This window comes from Equus przewalskii, chromosome 19 (assembly GCF_037783145.1).
Source record: "Equus przewalskii isolate Varuska chromosome 19, EquPr2, whole genome shotgun sequence".
NCBI classification, from domain to species: domain Eukaryota; kingdom Metazoa; phylum Chordata; class Mammalia; order Perissodactyla; family Equidae; genus Equus; species Equus przewalskii.
This window is the reverse complement of record NC_091849.1, coordinates 32,525,136-32,544,809: the sequence shown is the minus strand read 5'-3', so window position 1 is coordinate 32,544,809 and position 19,674 is coordinate 32,525,136. Positions and strand designations below refer to the sequence as shown.

General features: G+C 35.7%; 1 protein-coding gene across 1 annotated transcript in view; it reads left to right on the top strand.

The window, feature by feature from the left end:
- Positions 1-1,134: 1,134 nt before the first annotated feature.
- TSBP1 (testis expressed basic protein 1) overlaps positions 1,135-19,674 on the top strand; it is a 69,438-nt gene continuing 50,898 nt past the window's right edge. Inside the window, exons 1-8 of the mRNA XM_070583905.1 lie at positions 1,135-1,327; positions 3,003-3,089; positions 3,875-3,907; positions 4,715-4,747; positions 5,996-6,025; positions 6,118-6,138; positions 8,620-8,640; positions 9,181-9,201. Of these exons, the coding sequence (XP_070440006.1) occupies positions 1,315-1,327; positions 3,003-3,089; positions 3,875-3,907; positions 4,715-4,747; positions 5,996-6,025; positions 6,118-6,138; positions 8,620-8,640; positions 9,181-9,201 (259 nt within the window). The 5' untranslated portion in view covers positions 1,135-1,314. The remainder of the gene's footprint in view (positions 1,328-3,002; positions 3,090-3,874; positions 3,908-4,714; positions 4,748-5,995; positions 6,026-6,117; positions 6,139-8,619; positions 8,641-9,180; positions 9,202-19,674) is intronic.

Sequence of the window (19,674 nt, the reverse complement as noted above, 5' to 3'; positions counted from 1 at the left end):
TCGTAAAGTGTTATGCAATCAAATCCTAATAATTCTTTATGATGTGCTATTAACACAGTCAAAATTATATAATTAATCATTGTAACTGACCGTTGGACTCATGATGTTCTAATAACTTTGTAATATGACAAGAATGAATCTATGTCAACAGATAAGTGTTAACGGAATTAAAATATGGATTATTGAAATACATGTAATTGAAATACATGTAATACATGTACATGAAATACATTTATACATGTAAAAATTTTAAATGACTACTCCTTCATCAACCTAGACCATAAAAATAGGCCAAATAAAGATTTCAACTATCAAAGTTGATTTTAAAAATCAAAGTAGGCCAGAGCTTCCCCAGACCTGGCAGGTAGAGCATCATAAAACTGAAAGGCCTCACTCTCCTCCTCCAGTGGCTGACTGTTTAGCCTGTAAAATACCACCATGGAAAGCAGGCCTCCAAGACTGAAATGAAATGCAACTTTGTGAATAGAGTGTGGGCTTTGGAGTCAGAAACTCTGCCATTTGTTGGCTGGGTGACTTCAGATGTCTCAGTCTTGAAGGATTTCGTTGTGAAGGTTATTGGGGATTAAATGAGTTTGTACTTGTAAAGTATCTACTACAAGCCTTATAGTTCATAAATACTCAATAAAAGGGAGTTTCATTACTCCCCTTGTTCTCCACAATGGCTTATGAAATCCCATTCACTGGCTCATTCTTCTAGCACCACACACCTCTTGGCTTTCCCTTACTATCTGATTCCAACAACCCGGCATCATTAGTTAACCCTTCACTTGTTTCAAGGCTCCTATTTTTAAATATATAGAGGAATTTTTCATCATCAGACATTTAGTAAGTACCTAATCTATAGGAGGTTCTCTGTCTCAAGTGTCATAAAGATGAATAAAACACAATCTCTGGCTTAAAAAATCTCTGGAAAATTAGAAATTATTCCAGAGCCCAGATAGGGTAAGTTCCCTTCCAGTATCCTAAGTTTAAGGTCCTCCAAAGTATTTTGAAATCTTCCCAGACTCTTGGTCGTCCTCTTCCTTTCCTTCTGCATCTCTGAAGTTCTACTTCTTTGTTATGACACAAATTCTAGAACTTTCATAGACCACACTCCTGTAGTCTGCTTAGATCTGACCACCTAAGCCACACAATTCCTCTGTGACTCTCTGCATCCTTGTCTACAAGTGCCTCCCTTACATCCAAGTTCATTCTGCTCAGAAACTGTGAGCTTGGGATGTTCATTTTATCTTGATCTCGTTCTGATAAAGAAATCCAGATGATACAGAACCTATTGAAGACAATAACTGGAAAATGGCAGTCTTGGGTATGGACTGACTCCCTCTCTGAGGCCTCCTTGACCCTATTGGCTCAGGAGTCCTCTCTTCAAAGGCTTTAACATAACTGCTTCACCTCCTTGCCTGCTTTCTTTCAAATTCAATATCCTTTCTTTCACTTTCATTGATTCCTTGAGAGTGTGGGGAAAACAACTCACAGGTAACTCAGCCCTAGAGTGAGAGTGCTGATTTCTTCTTCGTGTTTCTGGAGTTTGAACTGCTCAAAGAAAATAACCATCCTCTAAAGCAACAGGAAAAGTCCTTAGTCTATTATCTCACTTCCTGTAATATTACTCATTTTATAATGTACCTCAACTCTTCCTCTTATTTTCCTCATATATGGAGTGGATCATCTTCTAACCGTCCTATAGACAGAAAACTTCAGACACCACTGAAGGAGAGTGCTACTTTTCTGAGGCTTGATTTGAGTAAATGGTGGTTATGCTTCCTCCACTAAAGATTATTTAACATCAGCTGTGAAATTCTAACTTACATGATAGAAGCCAAACGGACTATTTACTGTTCATTTTAGTGGTCCATTAGGAGCAAATCTCTGAAAGTTCATTTGGCAGGAGAATTTTCTCACATGACCTAACACCTAAAAGACTCAGCAGACATTTGCCTAATCGGCCCCAATTGGAGTGTGTCATTACATCTTGCAGTGAATTCACCTATTGCTTTTTTGCAGTAGCTTTAATCTTGGTGTAACTAATTTTCTTAGCCCTTCAGAGTTCAATATTCTTCAGCATTTTTCATTGTCACAGGCAGATTTATGGTTGGTTCATTCATTCCTTCCTCCCTCCCTTCCTCCTTTCTCCCTCCCTCTCACCCTCTTTCTCTTTCATTTTTCTCCCAAGCCTCCAAAGTCTCTGTTCTTCACAACTATAGCAAGGTATCTAATTAAGATTTTCTCTCCTATGACACATAAACAAAAACAAGTCAGGCAGTCCCAGCATACTTTCTCCTATTAACCACAGTAACAATCCTCACAAACATCTATCTTATCATGAGAGGTTTGGTGGGTGATGACTGAAAAGTATTTCCCAATGATAAGAAATTTCTTTCCTCTGCTGTGGCTTTCATTAACATAATCACCTTCAGTCAAGATCCTTCAGCCAGGGACCTCCAAAATTTTTTGTTCATTTACCCATTTAAAAATTTTTGAGCACGTATTCCTTATATATGTGTATTTACAAATTTTATGAACATCCTACTGTACTAATATATATGTTTTAAAATAGAAAATTCAGACATTTTAAAGTTATAAGATAAAATTAAATAAAAACAGAACTAACATTTTTTTCTCACACCCCAGTGGATTACTTTCCATACCCCTGATTCCCTCTAACCTTCTCCTGCCCACAGAGTAAGGGGCTTAAGTGAGGAGGAGTTCTGTCAGATTTCCCACTCTAAACCAAGGGTACACAGCAGCTGAGGTTCTTACTATCTCACCAAATGGACCAACATAAAAGCTAAGAAATGGGCAGAGGAAGGAATATGAGGACAATAAGATGAGGAAGCCAAAGGAAGAAATGAGTTGAAATACCAGAAAAGGGAGCTAGGAGGAAATGTCTATTGGGTGAAAACATTAAGAGGTGACAAGAAGTTGTCTCTGATAATGACCAGGTCTAAATAAGCCAGCCTACAGGTGAGTTTTTGTTTCAGAAATAACTTTGGCTGTCATCCTGACTCTACTGGGTTTAGCCATTCTGGCTATTTTGCTAACAAGATGGACACGACACAAGCAAAATGGTGAGTAACAACAAGTGAAAATGGAGATTCCCTGTGAAAGTCACAGAGGGAGAAATGCTAAGATTCAGTCTGAGTTTGTTTCTGCTTATCACATAGGTAGAGACTTTGCCAATATTCTGGGAATCCATTTCAATACGTGAATCAAAGAATCTCTGACCAATTAGTGATTCCTCCTGTACTTTTAAACTCCCAAAGCTCATGTTATCAATAATGTCAATTAAAAAAATCAGATTGAGTTTAACAATAGTAATAATGAGAATACTCCAAAACAAAATTATCTGAGCTCCAAGGGAAATTACCTGAGGGGAAAAAAATGGAAGAGAGAAGACACTATGCTAGTAAACACCACTAGCTAGTATCACATGAAAAGAATTCAAGAATTTTAGTTACTTAATATTGGAAGGTGATAAGGAGACAAATATAGAGTAGTACTTGTCAATGAAACAAAGATGGGGCTCATAAAGGCAATGTCCTATTTCTATGCCATGAGATCTCTCTTTTCAGATTTTTTATCAGTATCTTTCCTTCTCCCTTATAGTCAGTTGCATCCCTTCCCAATTTCTCATCCTCAATACCCATGAGCTGAAGAATAAGTAGTGTAGGAGGATAGATAGAACAGGGCTGACTGGAGGCACTGAAAAGAGGTGGAAGCCAGTAATGCATCATATTAAGAGGGCCACCTTAGGAGCAAAGAAATACAGTTTAGAGTAAGGAGAGCTGAGCTGGGAGGAAGAACACCTCTCACAAGTACTTAGTAGAAATATTTTTGCTTAATTCTTCCACAGAAATTGATGTCTCCAGATACAGTTCAGATCAAAGTAAGTACTTATACCCATGAGAAAAATAAAGGTAGTAAGTATTTATGGAATTTACTTAATTCAGGGTTCAGATTTGTCTTGTTTACCATTGTATTTCCAGCACCTTGCATACCGCATCAGTCCATGAACTGAACTCCTAAGTAACTGGGAGAAACCAACCAGAGATTTCTATGCAGCCTTGAATGCCAAACTGGAGTTGGGCAGAATGAATTACGTTTAATAGTGGGTAGGTCTGCATGATTCTGAGGCTCTCTTCAAACGCCTGCTATAGTCCAAGAGGAGCAACAAAGATACTAAGCCATGGAAACAGCACACTCCTCAGGCAATGGAGCAGGTCTAAATCTGGTAGTGAAGAGGGACTCAGCAAGGTGGCTGGGTAGAAGAATCTAATGTAGCTAGGAATAACAAGAGTGAACACAAGATAATTATGATTGAGAAAGAGAGCACCAAATTCAAGATGTGAAGAGGTGAAGCAGATTTTCCACAGCAATGTCCAGTGAGATGTCAAGGTTGCTGATCAAAAGACAAACAGGAGCCAGGTGTGGAGTACCAAGAAGGAAAAGCAATTTTGAGGCCCCTTCTGATGATTATTTAGCCCGGCTAATATTATGAAACTGGTGACTGCCACGGTCACTTATCATCTTCCGCTCCTGCTACTTATGCATAGTTCCTAGTTCCTGTAAAGTAAATTAATTCTCATCATTACTCACTACTGGGAGTTCATGTCTACATTAGCTCTCAGAGTCTTAGAGCCCTACTAATTTTCAAGAAGCAAAATCATGGAGGTCTCTTTCCTTTTTTCTCCAGGTGCTAGTCTTCTGGACTATGAGGACAGTGCAGGTAAATAGATTAGGAACTACTAGAGAATTAATGGAGGAATGTGTTATTTAGAGAAAAAAATGGACTCATCTCCCTTGAGCATGATTTGTTACGTCAGCATATCTTTTGCTGTTGTAATATCCAACTGCCAATCCATCTCTCTATGCATTTACATATGTGTGTATGTGTGTGAAAGATTTGTGCATTTTCCTCAGAAAAGGCAAACATGTCCCATTCCTATGACTATTAAAATAACTCTTTCCAGCTCCTGTTTACCCTAAGATCTTGGAAAGGTTAAGGAACCTCTCTGAAACAATTTCCTTCATGTGTAAATAAGGATAAAATACATAATTCATGGGTTGTCATGAAGATTGAATAGTATACATGAAAAGACACTTTGAAAGCTATAAAGTACAACATAATAGGTGAACACAAGTTATATTATTATCTCCATTTTAGGAGATGAAATTGATGCTCAAAAAGGTTAAGAGGTTTACTCAAATTCACCTAGCAAAGGAAAGAGATGGATAGCAAACCCAGGTTTGTGGCCCTGAGTTCAGTACTCATATTCTTAAACTATATTATCCCTACTTGTTTTAAGACAAAAAAAGGCTCATATTATGCTGAATTCCAGTATTTCTTATTATTATTATTAATACTTATACTCTGTCCCTCAAATCAGGACATATGGTCTGACATGAGTGACAAATAATGATAAAGCTTATTTGAAATAAAACATCCAGAAATCTCATGGTTCTTAGGAGATTCCAAGGCACTCTCTACTTTTTTGTAGGGACACACACACACACACACGTGCGCATGCGCACGCACATGCTGCAAGCATATAGATTAATATCCCCAAGAGGAAAGAAAAGAGGATCCAGCTTGGTCACTCTGCTTGCTGTCCATGCCTCACACTTGGGACTCTTGATCCATTCCTCTTCTTACCTCTATGATTCATCTGTCATGACCAAAAAGAGTGAGGAGAAAAATGCCATGGCATAACCTCTTTCTTTTCTGAAATGGAATCCAAAGGAAATGGGAACATCTGGGAAAGTAGAAAAATCTCTTAGTAGTTGGATTTAGACTAATGATGAAACTTTTCTTGATGGGCTGTTAGTAAACTTAATCTGGCTTTTTTCCCCCAAAAGATCTTTCCTCTCAGAGATCTAAAAGAGGTCAATGTCAACAGATTTTCACCTAATAAGAAAATAATGTAGACATAGTTGTCAAGGTAGAATCTCATTATGTTTTAATCTTGTCTTTTAGGATTCCGACATTCATATTCAACAGAAAGTGGTAAATAAATTAGACACTGAATTGCTAAGAAAGTAATACAGAAATCTGTTTATGAGAAATTAAGAATCTTATTTTTTTCTTCAATCCTCTAGACACTTCATATGATGATCTAGGTAAGTATATTTAGAGATTATGGTAAAATTAAAGGAAAAGCAATGATTTTCCTGTTATAACATGAGGGGCTGTAAAACCTACCCAGGTAAAAAGATAAGAAACCAAAGTAGTGTACAGAAGATTCTGAGAGGTGTTCAAAAATGTTCACCTTCACACTATGAGGCCCCTTTTTCCCCAGTGCTGTCCAATTCCTCTCCTATCCACTGCCTAATCAGTTAACAAAAGTAATGAGTACTCAAGAGAAATTCAATATCCAAGAGCTCAGAAATGCTAATCACTCATTGCACCTTTCTTAATATAAATGTTAAGAAATGGAGGAATAAATCCCTGAAAATTCATCACATTAGGGTACAACCTGTGCATCGAAATTTCAAGGGCACAAAGAAGTGCTGTTATTGTCTACTGTTGTCGTTTACATCTCATGTAAACAAACCTCCTTAGACAGTTAATCATCAGAACACCACATTTAACCAGTGTAAGAAGGTACCTGAATGTGTTTAAGGGTACACAGACAAGCAAAATACAACTATACACAATAGGAAAGGAAGAGAATTAACATGCACTCAGCACCTTCTATGTGCTAGTCACTCTGGTGGGCATTTTCATTTTATTTTATATCTACAAAAGATCTTGTCAAACATACAAGGATTAATTACCCAAAAAGAGCACCCTGGCTGTCCAAAACCTCTACTAGCCTACAGGTTGCTTTGGAGCAAATTAGAGAGTGCTCCTTCCTCCAAGCAGATGCAGCCCCACACCAGAGATGCTGTTAAGGATTTCAGTCCCCATCTCTCTGCTCAGTGAACAACCTATACAACTATAATACAGCGTTCCTGAAGACATATACATGAGAGGCATCTCGCTTTTCATATGTCTAAACCCGGGTACTGGCACCTGTATTCACCCAGTTGCTCAGGCCATCTACCTTGGAATCATCTTTAACTCCTTTCTCTCACTCTGCTCATCCAATCCACCAGCAAATCTCATCTCTGATACTTGTGAATTATGTTCCAAATCAGACCACTTCTGACAGTCTTAGCCCAAGCACCAACATCTCTTGCCTGAACTATTTCAACTGTCCCCTAACTGGCTTCCTTGTTTATACCTCTTGCTCTCTTATAGTCTATTCTCATCAGTCTGAGTGATCCTTAACAAGAAAGTTCTTAAATGAATCAATTAATTTACTATACACTGTTATCCCGAATTTATAGAAAAAAAATGTATGCATGAAAAATTTTAGTGACTTGCCTAAGGCCACAGAGCTTGCAAGTGACTCAACCTGGAGATGAAGTTAGAACTTTCTGACTCCAGATTTCATGTAATTAGAGAGTTTATTCTTACACAGTATAGTAATACCTTAATTATTAATTTCCTGGTTAATCTTTAGCCTATAGTCTGAAATCTTAGCTTCTTTCAATTCCAGGTACACTTTCATTCTTAGGGAAGACTTTCCTCAGTAAACATTTTGTTGTCTGAATAAGCCAAAATTCAAAATTCATAAAACCAAATGACAATGAATTTCTCTGACTTGAAAATCACCTCTAAGGTGGTCCTGTAAATCATAATCACTCTAAGTTTCTAAGTTCCCAAGCTCTGTTAGTCTTCCCACTATCACTTCTGGACATAAAAATATAAACTTCCTGGTCAACTTGAGATTACGGAAATCTTCTGACAGAAAAATATTAGGTAAGATTATTATACTAGGTTAGGTACATAAATTTAGTACTTAAATCTTAGCTGAATTTAAATATATCACATATATATTGAAATTTCCATGATAATTCACAATTTTTGAAATGCACTGAATTTATTTAAAAAAAATTTTTTTTGAGGAAGATTAGCCCTAAGCTAACATCAGCTACCAATCCTCCTCTTTCTTTGCTGAGGAAGAGCGGCCCTGAGCTAACATCTGTGCCCACCCTCCTCTACTTTATATGTGGAACAACTGCTACAACATGGCTTGCCCTGCAGTGCACAGGTCCACACTCAGGATCTGAACTGGCAAACTCCAGGCCCCCGGAAGGGGAACGTGCGTACTTAACTGCTGCACCACTGGGCCGGCCCCCCGAATTTATTTTTAATGCTATTAATTTTTATAGCAAATATTAAGTGCAGCACATGAAAGTGTTCTCCATCTCTTAGTATTTTCCATTTTTAAAATACAGACAGAACTATGAGAAACAAGTAATATTAGTGTAAAACAGAGAAGATTTTGTGTGTTTTGGACTTAATTTCCTTCACAACGACAACCAAGTATGGAAGGAAAACACTCATTTCAGAAAAAGGGCTAAGAAAAAAAATACATATTGTCTCTGCATTTCTAGGTAGATCTTTATTTATACTTTCATAAACTATCAATGATACCATCATGCAACATAATTTGTTATTTCCAGAGTGTCAGTATTATTTATTTTTACACTTTCATGAAAACAGAAATAAAAAATTCAAACTGATTTTTCTTCATTTTGTGTGTGTTTTAGAGGGATCCAAAGGAGATTACAGTAAGTATTCTCTAGTTTCTCAATGAAAATTTGCTTCCCACTAGTAACATTCCCCTAGATTGTAAATACTTTGGGGAAGGAGAAATTCTATCAGTTCATATGAATACTAAGCAATAGACAAAATCTCGTAGTGCTAGTTTAGGATGGTCTATCAGTAACAAACAAGTTTCCAAATTGACTGAGAGGAAAGGAAAACAATGGAGAAGATCATGAGAGAGGGAACAGAGAAAGGACAGAGATAAAGGAAGAGAAGAGAAAAATATAGAAAGGAGGGAGCAATGAGAGCAAAGAAAAATGTAAGTCACAAAGTTTCATAAAAATTGCATCTGTCCACTAAAAGATGAAACCCTTTATAGAGATTGAAAGGATGAGAGATAGCTCGAGTGGCCTCCAGTACCCACCACCATGTCAGTAGATCTCCCAGGGTCTGGGCTTCAACTCCTGAGAGGAGGTCACAATGATTGAAGCTGATATGCAAAGGTTAGGGATCCAAATTCTGATGATAGTTTATGTGTGTGTGTGTGTGTGTGTGTGTTTTAGCACCATCAGCCAACTCTCTAGGTAAGTTCTTCATGGATTTCTTTGAATTCTACTACATCTGTGTAAGTCCTGTGGTTTCAGTATTTTCTTTCTCTTAAAGAAGTTTTAAAAATAAGGACTTGTAAATCCACACCCTAGATTTGACAACTGATATTTTGTTCTATTTCTCAAGTGATAGATAATATAGAAATCTCTTTCATCCCTATCCCTAGACCCATTCCACTCTCAACTCTTCCCTTATCAATGTATTACAAATATTTTTAAGTTTATTTTCATATATTCATATAATATATGAATATATTTTCATATATTCATATAATCTCTGTGTATCACTGAATAATATATAATATTATTTTGTATGTACTATTTTAAAAATTTTACTTAAATGGCATCATTCTGAAAGTATCATTACAACTTGTGTTTTTCCCAAAAACATTGTAACATAGAGATATACAGAAATCTGGGTGATGCATTTCAATTGTTGAACAATATTTCAAATTAAGAATATACAATATTTTTTCTATCCTTTCCCTCACTAGCACATTCTCAATGTTTCCAATTTCTGCTATAATAAATAATGCTGCACAATGGCCTTAAGTAAGAGGAAAACAGCTTATCCAGGGTACATAACCTGAAGCGAGATTAATGAATCACATCGTATGAACATTTACTTTATGTAATTTAGGCACATTTTTAATTTACTAGCTATTGTTTAATTGAGCCCCATGGTAGTCACACAGGAGGCACACCAAAAGGTATAAAAGTTTTCTACTTTCCTGCATCAATAACAACCCTAAATTTGTCATACTTTCACATTATTGCCATTTTGATAACTGTAAAATTTTTTAATTTGCATTTTCCTGCTCAGTCCTCAAATTGAGTACCATCTCATATGTTTAATAGCTAGGTAAGCTTCACCTTATACAAACTGTTTGTTCCTTTACTCATTTATCTACTAGGTTATTGATCTGTAGGAATTCTTTATGATTACGAAAGGTAATCTTTTATACTTTGTGTTAAACATTTGCAAATATCTCCTCCAATTCTGTCTCTTAGTTTTAAGTTTTTATGGTGTCTTGACATTTAGAAGATCTTCACCCCTCACACACAATTTGTTGTAAGTAATATTTGTCAATCTTTTGTTTTCTTTTAGAGTTTATGCTTTTTTTGGCCTTTCTTATATGGATATCACAAAGATGTTATCCTATACTTTCTCTTAATAGTTATAAAGCTTTTCTTTCTACATATAGGACTTTAATTCAAATGGAGGTTTTTGCATTTGGGGAGTTGTTTTTTGTTTGTTCATTAATAATACACGTAGCAGTCTAATTTTCTTCTGGAAAACCAATAGGTCAATTGGATTTACTGACTCTTGCATTCTTTCCCCACTGATTTGTAATACCTCCTTCATCTTATGCTTCGTTTTTCCCTGGATTTTCTCTTCTGTTCCAGTGATCTTTTGTGTTTTGTTGAACTGATACTAAATTGCTGCCATTACTAAAGCTTTCTGATATCCCAAAGCTTTTCACAAAGTTATCACAAACTTATACTATGAAGAATGGCATACTGTCTCTTTGTTTTTCAGAAATGCTTTGGCTATTCTTGGATCTTTACTCTTACACAAGAATTTTAGAACCAATTTCTCAAGTTCTATCTGAGTCACAATAGGATTTCATTGGAATTTCACTAAGTACGTATATTTACAAAATCAATTATTCATATATTAATATGGTAATGTATTTATTATTCAAATCTTCTTGTATGCTCTTAAATAATGTTCTATAATTTTCTGTAAAAGGTCTTGAGTATCTTTTGTTAGATTAATTCCTATACACGTATTTGTTTTCTTTCTGTCATGAAAGGTATTTTTTTTCTATTGGATTTCCCAAATAATTATTGCTGGTATATAAGTTGTATGTTGTATTGTTGAGAGTGAATTTTGTATCTAGCCACCTTGTGGAGCTCTTAGAGTTCTAATAATTTTTAGATTCTCTTGGACTCTGTAGAAAATCATATCTGCAAAAACTAACAATTTTGAGACTTTTTTCCAATTTTTAAAACTTTTTTCTTATCTTATTGTTCTGCCCAACATATCCAGCACAATGTTAATATCAGCAATAATCACAGGCCTCCTTCTTGGTACCTGACTTTAACAGGAATGCCTCTGGCTTCATCGTTAACTGTGATGCTTGCTTCCATTTGGCAGCTCCTTTTTATTGGGTTAAGGAAATTCCTTTCTCTTTCTAGTTTGCTAACAAAAATCTTATCAAGAATGAGTACTGAATGAATTTTAATTAACGCTTTTTTGTATTTAATGACATGAAATTATTTTATGATTTAAAAATTGTTCATTCTATCTATGGATATGTCCTATTTTTATTCTTAATATCACTGTGCTGTGCCTTCTTTCTTTCTGATCATTCATGACAGAAATAGTCATGATTACTTAATCTATTCAAAAATCAACTTTGGTTTTGTTGAACATCTACTGATTCTTTTTTCCTAGTTTCTGTTTTTATCTTTAGTATTTCCTTCTTTCTACTTTAACTTTATTTCTGATCCTTTTCTAGCTTAATATGTGAAACTCTTAATTAACTTTCAGACTTTCTTATTTTATAATATAAATATTTAAGTTCATTCTAAATGCTGCTGAAACTTCATTCCAAAAAGTTTTGATATGTAGTACTTTCCTTGACCTTCATTTTAAACATTTCATAATTTCCATCATGATTTTAACAAATAAATTCTGTAAAAGTGTTTTAATTTAACATGTTTTAGCTTTGTTATTTTTATTGTTGATTCAAATTGTATTGCATTATGATACAAAAGTGAGATGTGTGTGATACAGATTCTTTGAAATATGTGAGACTTTTGAGGCCTTATAAGTAAACTTAAAACCAGTTTTTATGGGTTGGGTTCAGAATTTTAGCCACAGATGTACATATCAGCCCAAGCTTATTACCTTTATTATTCAAACATTCTCTATTGTTATTCTTTTACATGATGTATTAGTTTCTGAGAGATATGTTTAAACCTTCAACTACAATTGTCTCCTTTCAATGTCACTTTTCTTTTTAATACTGCTCATTTTTCATGCTCATATTTTGATTTTCGTTAGATATATACAAGTTCATAATTGTTCTATCTTCTTCTTTCAAATTTTGCTTTGCATAATGATACAATGTCCATCCACAGCCTCGTGAATATTTTTGGCTAAATTCTATGTTATCTGATATTAATATTGCTCCAAAACCTTTGTGGTAATATATATCTGCCTGTTATATATTTTTTTTCCTTTTATTTTGAATCTGAGTTTATTTTTGTCTCAGTTGCGCCTTCTTTAAATAGTATATGTCTCTGTTCACATTAACAATTGTAAAATTTTCTCTCTTAATAGATGAATTTAGTCTATTTACATTTATCATAAATTGCTGATATATTTTATCTAAGTGCTGCCAACTTGTGTTTTCTATTTACCATGTTTTGTTCTTTTATATTTATTTATTTATTTATTTATTTTTGGTGAAGAAGATGGTCCCCGAGCTAACATCTGTGCCAATCTTCCTCTACTTTGTATGTGGGATGCTGCCACAGCATGGCTTGATGTGCAGTGTGTAGGATCCAAACCTGTGAACTCCAGGCCGCTGAAGCAGAACACACACAAACTTAACCACTATACCATTGGGTCGGCCCCTGTTCTTTTATCTTTTTAATCTTCTTTCCTACCTTCTATTGGACTGTTAGGTTTCCTTGTTCCTTTTGTTTTGTTTTTGCTAGTGTTGGTGGCTTTTATTTTATTCATCCTTACATTTGTAACATGCATTTTGCTTAATTTTTCTTAAAAAAATCAACCTGTATCTTTTTCTTCCTCCAAGATTAGACAATAACTTTTATTTGCCCATCTTCCGTTTCAACATTCTCCATGTTGTTTTATGGTATGACTTTTAAAAACCAAAGAATTATTTACTTTTTTACAATCGATAGACATAAAAATGTTTCAGGATTTTTTCTGTTTATCATTGTTTGCCGTATCCTATGCTTTCCTCTTTATTTCTTGCCTAAATACAATCTTTCAGTGGTTTTTTAAACTCTATATGTGTGTGAAAATTTTTCTAAGGCTTTGTAGGACTGAAAATAGCTTTACTTCACCTTCAGTCTTAAATGAGAGTTTAGCTGAATATATAACTGATAACTATTTTTTCTCATTACTTTGAAGATTTATTCCATTTTTTTCTAGCATTTATTATTGTGGATAGGAATCTACTACTACTTTGATGGTTGTTCCTAAGTAGATATGAATTTAAGATTTTTTCTTTACCTTTGTATTCTACATTTTAATTATGATATTATCTGGGTGTGAGATTAACTTCATTTACCCTGCTCAGGACTCAAAATTTTCCACTCTGTGGACTCATATCCTTCTTTAATTATAGAAAATTCTTAACCTTAACTGCTATAAATATATCCCATATTTAGATCTATATCTATCCATCTAACAAACTATAGTCTCACCTTCTAAAATTCCTATCAAATATTTGTAAAAATTCTCCTCCCATCTTTCACATCTGGTAACTTCTCTTTTGTATTTTTCATCTGCATTAATTAAGTTATCCCCATAGATAAATAAATAAATCCTAAAATCTCAGTAGCTCTATTCATAAAATTCTGTAAAATCAGGAATGCTCAGTTGGTGGTTGGCTCTTCTCTCAGCAATGACTTAGGCATTCAAATTCATCTTCTCCTATGTCTCAACCACCTTAAACTAATGGCTTGAGCTCATCACGACTGCCTTAAGTGAGCAGAAGGGTAAAAGCTTGGAGACCATGAGTGAGAGGCTTTTACGGATGTCTGGATGTTTCTCACACATCACTTCCAACAACATTAGATTGACTATAACTCAATTATATGGCCACACCTAACTGCAAGGGAATCTGAGGGAAGGAATCTAACCATGTAGTATTAGTTTTCTATTGCTAGTATAACAAATTACCACAAACTTAATGGCTTAAAACAAGACAAATTTATCATGTTACAATTCTATAGGTTAGAAATCTGATACATATCTCACCCTGATAAAATCAGGGTGTTAGGAAGGCTGCATTCCTTCCAGAAGTTCTAGGAGCAAATCTGTTTCCTTGTTTCTTCAGCTTCTAGAGGCTGCCCACATTCCTTGGTTCATGGTTCCCTTCCTCCAACTTCAAAACTAGCAAAAATACACCAAGCCCTCACATCGCATCACTGTGTCCCTTCTTCCATTGTCACATCTCTTTCTCTGACTCCCTTCAACCTCTTGCTTCCACTTTTAAGACCTCTTATAATTACATTGAGCCTACACAGAAAATCCAGGATAATCTCCCTATTTTAAGATCAGCTGACTAGCAACCTTAATTTCCTTTTGCCGTGTAACCTAACATATTCACAGTTTCTGGGGATTAGCACGTAGACTTCTGGGGGTGAGGGGGTTTTTATGCCTACCATACATGTACCTTGGAGAAAAAGGAAATTAATTTAGTGAAAAGCAAGGCAATTTCTGTCACATCATCTCCTTATTTCTCTATGCTGGGTCCTGGATAACTTCTCTCAGATTTATCATTCACTACTTTCTTCAGTTGAGTCTGTTCTCTTTGTTTATCCACCTAATGATTTTTAAAATTTAATGACTATATTGTCTAAATCTGCCCTTTCCATTTTGCTGTTTATCAAATGCAGCTGCTCCTGATAATGTTAGTCTTGATTAATGGATTCTATTTCTTCTTTTGTATCTTTGAGTATTTGAAACACATCTGTTTGAAAATTCCTTTTAAATTGCTCTGCTTATATGTGTTGTTCCCTTTGTTGTGGCTACTGTCTGTCATGTCAGTAAGTTTCCTCAAATGTATTTTATCTTTAGTCTGTGAGCTCATTGGTTATCATTTGTTTGAGTTCCTCATAAACTCTCTGTTGTGCAATAATGCTATTAAAGCGTAGATGTAGGTTTTATATTAGTTTCTACACTCATAGTTTCTTCCCTACATGAGGGGATTAAATGTGAGCTCTATACATGAACTCAGCCTACAGTGAGGGTTCTCTCATTGCTGAAGACTCAATTTCCAACCCTGGCCTGGTACAAATAGGTCACTTCCCACATACCCTTAGCAAGAGGTAGGGATTAATGGTGCCATTTTCACAGATAGTGCTTTTATCAGCCTTTGGTATACAAGAAGACTAGTCCCAGGTTCTTACAATGCATGATGCCTGTGGCCTTGATTTCTGCTCCTGATCAGGTATTGAAAATCCAACTCCCAATGAGATATTCATGTGGGTGGTGATGCTTCTCACTCACTGTCAAAATTATGGGGTCCTTCTTGATATATGGCTCTTGAATACTTCTTTTTCTAGTTTTCAAGCTCAGATCTACATTTTGAAACTTTAAAAAAATTGTGCTCAATTTTTCTAAGTGATTATAGAAAAGAGTGAAATATCCATCTTGATAGTAAGCCCCCTTTCCCTGCCTTAACTCTTTATCTTCTAGTATCAGATACATCCTGAATTCGCTTTTTGTTATTCAGTATCCTCATAGGCCACAAATGATTTTTGGAAAGTGAAAACCCCCTGTTGAAGCACTTATATAGTAATAGTTTGGTGTAGCAAAGGATCTGTCAAACAAAGGGGAAAAAAGAATGAAAATTGAGAGAGAGGAGGAGGAAGAGAGGCAGAGAAGGAAAAGAGGGAAAGAACAATAAAGCAACAAGATCAAAAATGAAAGAAGAAAGACATACAGGCAGAAAAATTTCCATGGAGTGAGAAACTAGCAATCCCCCACAATTTTTATTCTCTTATTAAAAGAAATTAAAAGATAGATTGCATAGATCTTGCAATCCTCCTCTACCACAAGAGTATTACTGAGGAAATTTACAAACGTCTGAAGTTTACACCCAAAAAGTAATCTGTAAATGGGTATCCTCCTGCCCACCACACTGCATTGCAACTGATAAAAGAAAACAAGATGTGAACCATTGCTGCCCTCTTTGCCACAACCTCTTCCTAATATAGTAGCTATGGAATCTAAGATCTTCCAGACACTCAGATCTCACTCTTATTTTGTTTTCTTTTAGCACTGTCTCTATCACATATTGATAAGTTCCTTTACTTTTCCTCAGTTCTGCTGACCTTTAGCCCCATTTAATCAAAGGAGCATTTTCCTAAATTACTCATACTTCTTCCACTGAGACGCAACAGAAGCTTGAGTTTGATATTTCTCCAATTTCTTTTTCCTACACAATGCAGACATCTCAATAATCAACCAAAAGTATAGGAAGTAAATGAAAATTTCTAGTGGCTTACAGTGAAATGTCAGCAGGAAACAGAAACAATTTCCAAACCTGTAGTGCTGGGAAAACAGAGTAAATAAAGAAGGAAGAGAGCAAGGAGTTAGGAAGAAATATGAGATGAGGATGGAGATAATACAGTATGAAAGACAAATGGTGTTATCAGTCTCTTGAGGCTGTCAGAGCTTTGTATTGCTGAAAGGAAAGGGAAGCCTTCCCTGGAGATGTCCCCAAGTCTGGCTGGCAGCAATGGAAATGTCTAATCCCCTACCTCCCTGAGTCAAACTGACATTCAAGAGTTTGGTGCTCCCAGGAGCTCCTGGTTCTGATATTCCTCCCCTCAAAAATATATAGTTTTTGAGCCAGACAACCATATAAACTTTTTATTTGTGTTTCTTTTTAGGAGAACAAAGAGGTAAGTTCCCTTTCTATTTCCTAATTCTAATTCTCTGGCGTATCACAGAGCTGGGGAACATTCCCTGACTCTGCCTAGCTCTTGTCCCTCACCTTCGCTTCCTCCCCTTCACAGAGCATTTTATCTGAAATTAATGAGAACTTTGGAAAATGAAAAGCCCACTGATTAACAAAAGAATAAAGAGGGAACTGAACTAAAATGGTTTTAGCTGTCTATGGTGGTTTCAGCAAAACAATGAAAACCTCTTAACTTAGAAACAGGAAGGAAGAAAAAAGAGAGTTGTGAAGAGAGCAGGGAGTGGGAGCAGGGGACAAGGGGAGAGTTGTAATTAAAGAAAGTTGTGTTTATTGAGTCCACATTATTGAGTCCTTTGACCTCATCTCCCCACTCCACCTCATCTCTTCAGTAGTCATAGTTTCTCTTTTCTATATCTTTACATTTTCTTCTTCCATTAACTCCTTCTCCTTAAAGTACAGAGTAGGATTGATTTTCTTCCATACCAAACAGATGCTCCCTTGACCGTGTCTCTCTCTACGTTCCACTCCCGAAGGAGGAAATTATGCTGTTCACTTTGGCTTTGGGCTTGGGAAAAAGTTATTGCTCATCCCTATTATTGGAAATATGCATTATTTCTCTGCGAATTGAAAGCAGTATAATAAAACTTACTAAAAACCTGCTTTTAAAATGTTTACTTATTAAATTATTTTAAACATACAGAGGAACTTTTGCCTAACACTTAAGCAGCAAGTTCCGGAGCCAGGCTGACTAAAGTTGCATTCCAGCTCCCTGTGTACTGGTTCTTTGAATGTAGGCAAGTTACTTAATCTCTCATTAAGTTTTTGAATCAGTTACATGACTAATTTCAAAAGCAAACAGAACAGAGAAGTGAGGGAAGCTAGAAGAGATGAATGGAGAAGGGAGACAAATTGAGGTGATAAAGCTTAAATTAGTCTCCTGAACTGATCTCCATTTATTGTTAAAGCAAAATGCAAACATTTTCTAAATGAATGGAAGATTGAGAGAGAAATGAAGGGCAGAAAAGTGAGGAAATTAGGGGAAATAACCCCCCAAAAATAACAGAAAAATTCAGAAACAGATAATCCTGATTGGACAGCTTTTTCTCTTCTGAGCTATGTGCTTGTGGTAGACTTTTTCATACTGAATATCATATATTTGGTCATATTTCCAACTAGTAAAATTGCTTCTTGTTCAAAGATAGAATTAAATACATCACTATTTCATGCTTTTTCTCTAAAAAGTATTATAACTTCCAGGTGCTTCAGAACCTGAACAAGTTTGTGAATCATAGGTTTTAATTAAATGTGACCCAACCAACACCTATGCTTAAATTAATGCAAAAAAGGGATTCGTTTGGCCTATTCCAACTCAGGCCACAGCCCATGTGATGCTGATCTCACACTGCACTGTTTAAGTATGGATGGTACTCACTTAGATCGCTTCCTTTCTCAAAGTAGAGCTCCCAAATTAGTGACCCACTAGCCCAGTGCCACCTGTAGATGTGTTTGGTGACCAGCATAGCACTATTTTATTTTTTTAAGTTTGATGTGAAAACCACTTTCTCCACAAAAATTTTAACTGTTAGTATATTTCTTTTTTAGCTTTGATGTACATTGTAGTATATTTTGAATTCTGTGTAGATTACATCATGTTCACTACCCGAAAACTAATTATAGTCCATCACCACACATGTGAGCCTAATCACCACTTTTGCCCTACCCCTCCCCCCTTGCTCTGTGGTAACCACCAATCCAATCTCCGTTGCTACGTGTTTGTTTGTTGTTGTTTTTATCTTCTACTTATGAGTGAGATCATATGGTATTTGACTTCCTCGCTCTGACTTATTTCACTCAGCATAATACCCTCAAGGTCCATCCATGTTGTCACAAATGGCCGGATTTCATCATTTCTCATGGCTGAGTATTATTCCATTATGTATATATATCACATCTTCTTTATCCATTCGTCCCTTGATGCTTCCAAGTCTTGGCTATTGTGAATAATGCTGCAATGAACATAGGGGTACATGTATCTTTATGCATTTGTGTTTTCAAGTTCTTTGGATAAATACCCAGCAGTGAAATAGCTGGATCATATGGTACATCTATTCTCAATTTTCTGAGGATACTCCATACTACTTTCCATAGTGGCTGCACTAGTTTGAACTCCTACCAGCAGTGTATGAGGGTTCCCGTCTCTCCACATCCTCTCCAATGCTTGTTGTTTCCTGTCTTGTTCATTATAGACTGATTTCAACGTTTTATTAAGCACAGATTCAAATAAATTTTGTGTGATGAAAGTCCTCAAAGGCAAAATGGCTGGGTCAAAATGGAGGAATAAAAATGGTAAGACCACATTATCTTCTGCTCATTTTTTAATTTGCTTTTTTTTATCGAGGTCATATTGGTTTATAACATTATATAAATTTCAGGTGTACATCATTTTATTTTGACTTCTGTATAGACTGCATTGTGTTCGTCACCAAAAGTCTGGTTGCCATCCATCACCATACACATGTGCCCCTTTACCCTTTTCACTCTCCCCTCACTCCCTTCCCCAATAGTAAAAGCAATCTATTCTCCTTATCTATGTATTTGTTTATCTTCCACATATGAGTGAACTCATACTGTAATTGTCTGTCTCCATCTGAGTTATTTCATGTAGCATAGTACCCTCGAGGTCCATCCATGTTGTTGCAAATGGGATGATTTTGTCTTTTATTTATGGCTGAGTAGTAATCCATTGTATACATAT